The sequence below is a fragment of the Pyrus communis genome, chromosome 6, assembly GCF_041283825.1.
Source record: "Pyrus communis isolate YQ-2024b chromosome 6, ASM4128382v1, whole genome shotgun sequence".
Lineage (NCBI taxonomy): Eukaryota > Viridiplantae > Streptophyta > Magnoliopsida > Rosales > Rosaceae > Pyrus > Pyrus communis.
In genome coordinates this window covers 21,307,341-21,319,130 of record NC_142570.1, presented here as the reverse complement: position 1 = coordinate 21,319,130, position 11,790 = coordinate 21,307,341, and the positions used below count along the sequence as shown (strand labels likewise).

Genomic DNA, 11,790 nt, shown 5'->3' with positions numbered 1-11,790 from the left:
TTCAAGCGAAATTCTAATCTAATTAACTTGATGCAAGGGAGGGTCAAACAACTAACCTTTTAACTCTCGCATGTTCAATCGCTAACAGAAAGCTGAAAAGGTACCGATACTCGTACTACAATTTTTCCAACATCACCAATCACCATCGAGGAGTCGATAGGTTAAGGGGCGCTTGGCATTTGCTATATGTCTATTGAAATTTTCTGTGATAAACTTGCGATACTGATATATTTCAAAGCGAAGCAATGAGGTCCTTATTTATTCTCACGGAGATGGATTATTTTCTAAAGAAAATTAATTAAAAGGGCTTCAAAATTTTGAATTTTAACCAAAAACCATATACAAATTTTATTTAATAATAAGGACAAAAAATAAAAAAGAAAAAAAATAAAAAATAATCCAATCCAACCGCGCATAAGCACGCGCCAACCAATTTAAATATCAAATCAAGCCTTTGTTGTAACTGTGAGCAAATAGAACTGATAAAAAGACTAACATGCAGTGCAAAATAAGTAGTGGGAGTAGTACAATGAATGATGAGATGGAATGGAGGGATGAAATAAATTATTTTTAAAACATTTCATTGGGAAGAAAAACGTGAGAGTGAAGCTTCAATGACTCTTTTTTCTTTTAGAGAGGGAGAGAGAGAAATCTGTTTACGTACAGAAAGAAAGAAAGAAAAGAAAAGTAGTAATTTTCAACAGAAAATCAACGGTGCAAAAGCAGCACCCAAATTACTTTTTAAATATTTCATCGGGAAGGAAGGGAGAGAGTGTGTAAGGAAGAGAGATTGTGAGGGTAGAGCCAACCAAATCCTTTCAAACTGACATCAACAAACTTCAAAAAAATTTAAAAAGAGAGAGAAATTTGAGATAAAAAAATATATTGCTGACATCAATACGTGACAGTAATTTGTAAGGAAATAGTTTAAAAAATAGTGATAGTGTTAGTGTTCGATTTTAAGAAATAGTCAGTGTTTAGTTTATGAAATAGTTAGCTTTTTGTTTAAGAAATAGTCAGTGCTTAGTTTACGAAATAGTGACAGCACTAGTTTTTGAAACAGTGATAATACTAGTGTTTGGTTTGAAAAATAGTCAGTGCTTAGTTTATGAAATAGTGATAATACTATTACTTGGTTTAATATATATAGTCTATTGTGTTCGGTTTAAGAAATAGTCAGTGTTTAGTTTACAAAATAGTAATAGTACTAGCGTTCAGTTTAAGAAATAGTCAGTATTCATTTTACGAAATAGTCAATGTTTAGTTTAAGAAGTAATGGTAGTATTAGTGTTCCGTTTAAGATATAGTTAGTGTTTAGTTTAAGAAATACTGTTCAGTTTAAGAAGTAGTCAATGTTTACTTTACAAAATAGTGTTTGGTTTAAGAAGTAGTCAATGTTCAGTTTAAGAAGTAGTCAATGTTCTGTTTAAGAAATAGTCACAGTATTAATGTTCATAAAACTAAATAATGAAAATTTTCTTTATTTTTGATTTTGTAATATTATTACTTAGTTTGTTCTAAATCAATTGAAAGAATAATCAAATAAACAAATAATAAAATAAAAATAAAATGTTTATGGAGTGAGGTGAAAGGAGAAAGAAGAGTGGGGAGAGGTGAAAAAAAAAAAGAAAAAAAAAAGAGAAAAAGTTGATGTGGATGGGTGAGGTGAAATGAGAGAAAAAATGTATGTGAACATGCAAAAGAGGGAGAGAGAGAAAGAGGTTGCATAGTTAAGTGAGGAAGAGAGTGTGTGTGTGTGTGATGTCCCGCGCGTCAGTATATGTGTTTTCTTTGTTTTTTCTGTTTTGTTGTTATGTAAAACTTTTGTCATTTTCATTAAAATTTGAGTTATTTTTATTAAAGTTTAAGCCTTTTTTATTAAATAAAGTTAGTATATGATTTTTGGTTAATTAAAAGTTTTGAGAAGTCCTTTTCATTAAAGTTCCCTATTTTCTATTGTTGTAAAGAACACGTTATTGCCTCAGGATAATTGTCAAAATTAGTATGCAAATCTGGTAGGTTTAATTATGAGATTAGATTTCAATTTCGGTACTGGAAATATTGAAGGGGAGCTTTATTTATAAAAAAAAAAAACCCACCTAATAACTTTATTTAATAAAAAAATACTTCAATTTTAGTAAGGCGGATCCAGGAAAAATAATTTGGAGGGTCACATGTAAAAGTTCACAACATTTTTTAGACATATAATAATCTTAAAAATTAAACCATAGTTACATCATTCATAATTTAGAGAACAAATACAAGTTATAATGGTCCACGATGTGTTTTCATTTTTTGAAAACGCTGCATTATAGCTTCATTATCAATGGAAGAAAAAACTTTGCTCTCAATACAAACCATCGTGCTATCACTTAACCATTGATCTCCCATATGGTTATGCAATGGACTTTTCACAATATTCATTGCGAAAAGGCTCTCTCCACTAAAATAATAGCAACCGGTCGAATCAAAGTCAATATAATTAGCAAAAACACTTGATTATATACTATATTCCTCCCCGTCTCCCCCAATTTTTTTTGCAAGACTACTAATTCCTTTCAATTGAAAAAAATCACTACTTGAACGCGTAGAAGAATATAATGCCTAAGTTGATATTTAAGAAAAAAAATACTAAGAACGACAACTCCTCTTTGAGGCATTTTATCAAGCAGTTGGAGGGAATGTTTGAAAGACAACTCCAACCTTCAAGGGGACATGACCAAGTCATCTATGATGATTCACCGGAATTCAAGGGGTCAATCTTGATTTCTAATTAGAAGGACAAAATTTTAAAATAATAAGAAAAAAACTAAAGCAAAAATAACTAGCAAAACTCGCGCGTCCCCCTTTCTCTCTCCCACCCTTCCTCATCCATATCTCCTTTCATTTCACCCATCATCATTATCATTTCTCTCTTCATCCATCATTGTCATCTCTCTCTCTCATTTTTCACTCATCACCATTATCTTTTTCATCTTTTACCCATTACCATCATTTCTCTCTCATCTTTCACCCATCACTATCATCTTTCTCTTCTTTCTCTCATGTCACTGTGTTCTCCCATCCTTGTTCTTTTTTATTTATTGTTATTATTAACAAATTTTTAATAAAAACACTTAATAAAACTTTATCAATAAGAAATATTGTATCTTAAAAATAATGAATTTCGAGAAAAACTAATGAAAATTCAAGCCTTTTTCTTATTATATTAGTCGGTTTTGTTTAGTCTTTTTAGCTTTTTTTATTTTTAGTTTCTTTATAAATGATAACACTATTTCTAAAAATTGTGACAACAATTTTAGAAACGGTGACACTATTTCTAAGCAACTATTTCTAGAAGCGGTGAAACTATTTCTAGAACTTGTGACACTATTTCTAGAACTGATGACTCTACAGCTCCGTCCCCGTGTATCCAGTCGGTAACTTTGCTGGTAGCTTTTGGAAAACCCCGTATATCTAGTCAATCATTGTCCGTCAGCTGCCAACCCAAAGTCATCTATCAAGTCGAAATTTGTGCTAACGGTTATTAAACAAGTTAGTTTTCTCAAAAGGTGTGAGAGGTTTTGCGTAGACGTTGATTTATGTATTGAGTTGAATATCCCCTCTATATTGCAAATCTCTTGTATTTATAGAGACAAATTCCCTGATGCTCAAGTGGTAGAGTTCTAATAGCACTATAATTCCTTAACAATATTTGAATACATTTGGATTTATCCTTTGCAATCATCCTCCCACCGAAACTCTATCATCACTGAGTCTAGCTCTCTTTGACTTGAACTAGAATTCTGAATCTAGTCCCCTTATGTGATCAATTCATTTTCATCTAGACACGAGTTTTAATCCTTAAACAATCTAATCCAATTCTTATCCAAACCCATCCTAATCCTCACAGTCCTATTTTGTTTAGGACTCGACCGAGCCATAATCGAAACCCTGACCTTTTAAGCAATCCTGATTCACTTATGACTCAACTGAACTACTAGCACTTTACTATTGGGCCGAGTACTTCACCTTTGGGCCGAGACTCGCAGCCTTCTTTCTGGGCTAATTCCTTCTTGGCCAAAATCTAGGATTTTTGGCCCAAACAACAGCACTAAGTGATACGAAAATGAATGGATAAGATTGAAAATAGAAAATATAATAGTTGTGGAAATCAAATCTAATAGCTAAAACAACCGAGATCCACCAAATGAAGATCTTTAGTTTTGCTTTTGACGTGGTGCATGGGTGGGCCATAGTTGTGGTCGTTGAATTGGGTGCGCGAGGACAGTTACGAATTCATAATTCTAACTTCATGTAGCCCTAATATAAATATCCAAGAGCATGCAAACATATTTAATTTTTCAATGTGACATTTAGTCAAAACACTTGGTGGGCATGTCGTTATCTGCCTAAATATGTCAACAACTTTTAAGACTTGCTACCAAATTTGTCAGCAGCTTTCAAAGCCCGAAAACATGTCAGGCCTCACTTGCCAAATTTTGTGGAATGGGCATTTCATCAAACTGTTTGTGGGCATTCTTAGGTCACATACTAGATGACTATAGGCTTATTTGGCGACCTTCCTCTCATATTTCTCCACTTCCTTAGGGTCCCCAAGACTAAATGGGACCAGGGAGTCAGGCCTCACTTGCCAAATTTTGTGGAATGGGCATTTCATCAAACTGTTTGTGGGCATTCTTAGGTCACATACTAGATGACTATAGGCTTATTTGGCGACCTTCCTCTCATATTTCTCCACTTCCGTAGGGTCCCCAAGACTAAATGGGACCCCCCTGGTCAGCCTCTAAGTGGGGGGGGGGGTCTGAAGTGAGGATTGTCGTCGGATTCTCTTCGTGATGATTTCAAAGATCTTTAAATCATATTCGTTCATCGCATATCGTGCAATCAGAAATTATTGTAATTTTTTTTTATTTAAAATTGAATATAAACAGTACCTGATAAAAATTAACCGCACGATGTACGATGAACGGATGTGATTGGAGGATTCGGCAAAGATCCTCTCTTGGGGACCTGTGTCTGTTGATTTTTTTTATTTAAAATTGAATATAAACAGTACCTGATAAAAACTAACCGCACGATGTACGATGAACGGATGTGATTGGAGGATCCGGCAAAGATCCTCTCTTGGGGACCTGTGTCTGTTGCTTGTTTCCTTTTAATTTTTTTTTTTAATTAAGCAATTTAAACAAAGAAGGTCGGTACATAGGGATGGGCAAAATACGCATAGATATGGATAACCGCAGTTATCCGTCCATTTAAAGCTTACGAATACGGTTATGGGTAACCATTTAAACAAATAAACGATTATAGGCACAACCGTTTACCCGTGAAATTTAAATGGATGATTATGGATGGATACCCATTTAACCGTTTATTTAACGTATGTAAAATTAAAAATAAAATAAAAGACATGAACATCTCAAATAGGCTTCTGCGGGCATGATATCACAAGATGGCAAGGACCATGATAATGATTCTAAGGAAATGTCTTTTAACTGAAATGATTTAAACTCCACCCGAAACGACTATACTTGATATGCATTCACGGTTATTTATCCTAAAATACACACAAAAAAGATGCATTGAGGGTCAGTTTCATGATTCATCTGGACCATGAGACCGAGTCGATCTCATCCCTTGCAGACTTGTACAATTCAAGCCTCTTGCCACATTGTTGCCTCCTTTCCATCACTTCAGGATTTTCACCCAGCAATTGTGCAAGTTGCCTTCCCTGCACGAAATAACAGTACTCGAATCAGCCAAACAGCATCGACCCTATGTGAGAGAGAGAGAGAGAGAGAGAGAGAACCTCCATTTTGCCCAATCGGATATAGAAGTGATCAAGTAAAGACCTCTTAGCCTCCCTCACTTGACAATGAACGACAGCCTTCGGGATAGTATTTCTCAGTGTCTCCGAGACCATCTTAACATACAAGGAAACATTGGATCCTATCCTGTTGAAGTGCCCCTCAGCATATCGAACTTCAGGAGCGGCATACGGATTTCCATTATCCACTTCTTGAGGGAGATTCCGGAAGAAATCCACTGTCAGATACGAGGATTCCATGTCCACCAATCGCAAAGTTGTCTTCTTGCTGTCTTCACGAAACCTCTCCAATGCTTCATTAGCAGCTGCTGCCAATTCGGCTTGAAGAGTTGGAAAGCGCTTCAGCTCCTGTTTCATTCCCAAAACACAATCTATAACTTTCCCCACTAATAAACCATTCAAGTGTTAGATGGAGTGTATTAGTTATAAAGATTTGAACCTGAGTTTCTCCAATTGACCTTCTCACAATTTCCTTCAAAATAAAGTGAACCTGCAGTATTCGATTACTGAATAAGAATGCTGCTTGAATAACTACTTTATTGTCAAGTGAACAAAATTGAAAACAATTCTGCTTCCAGTGGCCATGGAAACAAAATTGCTATGCTATAGCTTGTTCGGCGTTAATGAACCCCAAACTACCATGAGGACAAGAAGATGGAATGGTAGACACTTACCGCATCTACTGATGCTTCAGATGGACCCCTGAAATAGTTAAGTGCACTGTCAATGAGGCGCCGATAACCTTGCTCAGGTGCAATTAGATGAGGTTGGTACCCATCTGCCTCTGAAACGACTTTCCTTACATTTTCAACTGAAAGATGACGGTCAAAAGGGAGCTTCCTCAAAGCAACAGGGAGCTGGTGATTAAATACAGCATATATCCGATCTCCACCAGGTCGTCTGTAGTATAAAAATCAGTGAAATGCTATTATCTTTTTTGCCCATACTTGTGGGCAGCGTTACTGGATACAAATTGAGTGAATTGAAAAAATAGCAGTTATATATAATCACTGGCTAACGTTTTGCAAGTTAACTACTTTTGAACCTTCAGAGCTGACAGGCTTTCTCAAAGCCAGCCATACAGAACTGGTGAATTCATATGAAAGAGCAGAGGAATCAAGGAGAAATTCTTTGATCAGGCTCACATATGCTCAATCGCACATGAACTGTGAAGAATAAGATCATGTGTTGGTCACAAAATGAAGCATTAAATGCATCTGATTTTTTTTTCCCAATGTAAACATATCGCTGGACATCAGATTCTCGATCAGAAAATGTAAAGTTACATGAAAGGAGGCATTATCATCCATATGTATTCTACAAAAATAATATATGTATATGGCATGTTAAAAGGGATGTATTACCCTCCATCCAAATGCTCCTTGAATATCCGGTCAAATGCCCGGCATAACTCTAGGATAGTATATAACTGTGCCTGATACATACAAACAAAATAACTTCATATGATAATCTAAAACCAAATAGCATCACAATTGAATGAATGGATGACATATATAGATTTCTCACCCCTGCATCAATAGCAACAGGTCTACCAAGATAATCCAACTCCACTTCAAGTTCTCCGATGCTTTTATTGATCAAAGATGCTATTCCTGGAATGCGAGCTTTAATTACAGACTCCAAATGCTGAAATCATATGAAAACTAAACGTTAACTCCCAAGTTCTACATTATATGTAGACATTGAGCTATCAAATCATAGATGTAGGGGGCTGGGAAAACCTTTGAGAGAAGTTTTGCAAGATATTCTGAACCCATTTTGCTTGCCAAATGTGCGTAATCTGGACTGGAATTAAAAAATTCGCGCTCCCTCCGCCTGGCAGCAATCATATCCACATTTTTGTTAATATCAACTTGTGAACGGTTCACAATTCCGACCCAAGGGTGTTGAAGCCGATAAGACCTTCCTTCGAGAACCTAACTCAATGCAAATAAAACATTATGACCTATCATCAACAGAGTGGATTGATGACCTCCAGTAAAAAACAAACTCGAACCTCCATGAGCAAAATATGTTCTAATATAAAATGCAACTCCCAACAAAATTAACCACCACCATAGATGTTCTAGCGAAACACCTTTCTTAAGTTGAAACTTCAGAAAGGATGAAGGATAAACCTATATACTTACGTATAGTACTGAAATACTATCTCAAATAATTAATGACAACCCCAATCTGTATTTTTTTATATTTATATGAAACTTGGAAGACTTGTTGTGAATCAATTAAAATTTGAAAAAAGAATTGAATATTCATTGATCAAATCATTCAATCCACCGCAGTCTGATGGATCTTTTTAATAATAGATTAATTGGACTAGAATAAAGATGGAAATATTTAGTACATGAAATAGCAATTCAAGTGGAACAGCATAATACAAGCAAGAAGTCTTACATCCAAAGCATTTGTTCCCTTGTCCATTAAATCAAGCTTTGTCAACACACCAAATGTCCTTTCACCTAAGAAAAGAAACACAGAAGATCAATACATAAAACGAAAGCGCAAAGGAAGATTTGTGACGCATGGACCATGCGAGATCATACAGTTGAATGATAAAGTCGGAAAATTGTTCAGGGACGATACCTGTAGGATCAACTAGTCTAGCAATCCTGATAGCATCAGATGTTGCTATGTCCTGATTGGCTGGAGTTATTGCCAGAATGATGCAATTAGGCTGTACTAAGAAGCGTTTTCATTAAGAATGAAGAATAAAACCAAACTTAGCTTGTGAATAACTTCAAGGCAAACAATCTATCCAGAAATTTAGTAAACGGTAATACATATCCTGGTAATGGTCACAACACAAACATGCAGGATAAATATTATAACGGTTAATAAAGCTAAGACTTAAGGATAAAAACATTTATCAATCAAAGCTCGAAAATGGGGAATCGGTTTAAGTATAACTCTTCAGCCCTTAAATTGACTTAAATAGATAAAAAAATGTTATTTACATGCAAGCTGTGATAAGAATGAATTGCTATTCCGAATGAAAACTGAATCGTCAGAATATCCAGACTCATTCTGCCCCTTTGAATAGAGGATACCAATTTAAAGAGTAAATTGCTTGACAGAATAAATTGCTTGACAGAATGTCCATTGCAACTGCAAACTTGGTTTCTGACTGAATTCTCCATTGTTCTAAGCTATTTATCTATAAATTGAGGGGGGAAAGGAACTCCGTATTACCTTCTCAACATAAGAATGAACCATGTTTTCAATGTCTTGAACAATACTCTCTGGCTGTCCCTCTGTCAGCAAGAAACATCTATGAGTAGATATTCAATAAATAAAACATTAAAATTTTCGTTTGAACTTGGAACCAAGGGGAAACAGTTTAACAATTATACCTACAGCAACCTTGGTTAAACCAGGCAAATCTATCAATGTTAGATTGACAACTGCCAAGAAGATAAATCATATGTTTGTCAGAGAGCAAAATGGACAACAGATCATTATTGAATACTTCATTGAATAAAAGATAAGGGTTCAACCTTACGCGACAGAAAAAACATGAATCACAGATAATTCATTCCACCAAAAGACCACAGATAATTTCCATTGTAGAAACTTGTTTTAACCCAAGATTTCAGAAGAAGGAAAATAATAAAATTATTGATGAACAGTTAAGCTAAGAATTTTCATTCATCACAACAAGAGTAGTTTTACGCAGGAAGCCATTTGTTGACGCTCTCATGGTTAAACAGCATGAAAATAAATATTTAGAATGTAACTACATGGTCATGGAATCAAATTCCTCTAACTGAAACACAAAATGCTTCGTTGCATTGTGTGCACTTCATGAAATCAAGGTCACTCTTTTGACGTTATACAGGTCATAATCATCACGTGGAATGAAATTTCTGTTAATATTAACAAAATAAACTGTAAATCTGTAATGTAAAGCAATGCTACCAATACATACGTGCACAAAAAGAACAAGGATCATAATAACAATTAACAATCACACCAAAACCAATGTAAAGAACATTGTTACCATTTGGGGAGTAGATACTGAGATGAATAGGAACATTAGATATCTGTTTTGATCTCCCAGTAATTCTGTCAGTTTCATCCTGAATTTCTCTTCGAACAGCAGCTGTTTAAGAAATTAAGACACAAACAAGAAAATCCAATATGAAATTCCACTTCAAAATAAAAGATAAGGGGAAACATTAGACACTTTTGCTAAAATTTCATTGCTATAGTTCTAAGAATACATTTCATGCTTGAAGTGATTTTGATTCATAATTAAACAAGCAAAAGAGACAACCTGAAAATAAGGCTATTGAAAAATACGAGCAAAATAACAACATAATAGGTGCATGTTGTTAGTATTTTCCTGCAAACCATCGAGTTTTTGTTTCATCACTCATACTACATTACCAATCACCCAAGTTTTCCATCAAAATCTACCATTTTACACTATATGTAAGAAAAAGTCACAAAACACTACTCAAACTAGGATCCATAATGTAATAACATTAACGTTATCATCTCGTCAAAACCAGAATAATCACTAGAAAAACATTAATCAGGTGCTCGATCCATAGCACATCTGTACAATAAATAACATACAAAAATCAGTGAATCTTTTCTTTTCCAAGTGGAGGAACTCGGCGTACTCCTGCATTCCCTGTTCTGTCTTGTGCAGCTGCAAGACCAATGGCCTTCTGGTCACAATTCCTGCAACCCAAGCAAACTAAAATTACTTTTGAAGCTTTAATGTGTATGGTTCTAATACAAATAATGTAATCATCAAACAAGAAACTTTATATTGCTTAGTTTAGTTGACTATTTTTTCTTATGCTGAACAATAGTTTACTTTTCTTTTAAAATTTGCTTTTTGTTTCATTTTCTTTCCTCTGCTTTCTCAGCAGCCAAACAGCGCATAAGATTGAAAGATAACAATCATAATCTGTAAAGAAAACCTTTATTAGTTTGGCCTTTTGAGTATATTCTAATAAAAAAGTAACAAATCAATTTAAAATTGTTTAGTTTGACCGAGTTGACGATTACCTTTATATGTTGAAAAATAGTTGACTTATTTTTAATGATAATAATATTATTATTGCTATTATTCTGTTTTTATTACATTTCTTTCCTCTGTTTTCTCAGGAGCCAAACAGCATAAAATATGAAAATTCGTAATCAGTAAGCATAAACCCTAACCAGATCCTCTCGGAAGAAAATCACGCCCCACGATGCTCTCTAACACGGACGACTTTCCAGAACTCTGCAATTACATCATCCAAACACACCGCAAAAACTCGATAAGCCAAACAAAAAAGAAACCAGAGGAAAACAACAATGAGAGCGCGGTGAGAGAGAGAGAGAGAGAGGGACCTGGCCGCCGACGACGACGACAAGAGGAAGAGACTCCCAGAGAGTAGGCAATGCAGAGTCGGCGCCACCGTGGTCGCCGAGGACCGTACAGGCCCTCTGAATCCGATTGACGAGGCCTATCAAGCCCTCCATGGTGGCCATTGGGGGAAGTGAAGAAGAAGCAGTAGAGGCGGTTGAGACGATGACAAAGCACGCACCGAGGGTGAGAGCGAGGAAGAGGTAATAGAGGGTGGTGAGGAGCAAGAAAGCTATTTTCGCTAATTTTTTCTAAAAATTTAATTTTTTATTAATTGGGAAAAGAATTTGATGAATTTCCGTTTCTGAAGAGAAATGAGTTGGTGGTGAGTGCCTGAGTGGTGCTGACAGAGAGAGATAGAGAGAGAGAGAGAGAGACTCGGCTCTCACCCCCTTGACTCATTTTGAATTTAGTCAATGCATTTTTGAATTCGTTTTCTTTTTTCTTTTTTAATTTTATTTTACAAAAGATAGAATTGTTAAATATTAGGAGGATTGGTGGGGCCCGCCAAGGGAAAAAAGCATTGTTGAATGTAAACTTAGACAATTTTTTACATTTTCTATTAGCCAGATTTGAA

General features: G+C 35.2%; 1 protein-coding gene across 1 annotated transcript; it reads right to left on the bottom strand.

Moving 5' to 3' along the window:
- Positions 1 to 5,474: 5,474 nt before the first annotated feature.
- Positions 5,475 to 11,633, bottom strand: LOC137710822 (phragmoplastin DRP1E). Its single transcript, XM_068449958.2, has 15 exons — positions 11,198 to 11,633; positions 11,024 to 11,087; positions 10,430 to 10,537; positions 9,849 to 9,950; positions 9,202 to 9,252; positions 9,041 to 9,102; positions 8,435 to 8,525; positions 8,246 to 8,310; positions 7,573 to 7,767; positions 7,358 to 7,477; positions 7,195 to 7,265; positions 6,505 to 6,730; positions 6,270 to 6,320; positions 5,813 to 6,178; positions 5,475 to 5,734 (listed from the first exon to the last, which is right to left on the bottom strand). Exons 1-15 carry the CDS (start codon positions 11,336 to 11,338, stop codon positions 5,606 to 5,608), a joined length of 1,842 nt encoding a protein of 613 aa, XP_068306059.2. The 5' UTR covers positions 11,339 to 11,633; the 3' UTR covers positions 5,475 to 5,605.
- Positions 11,634 to 11,790: the final 157 nt, after the last annotated feature.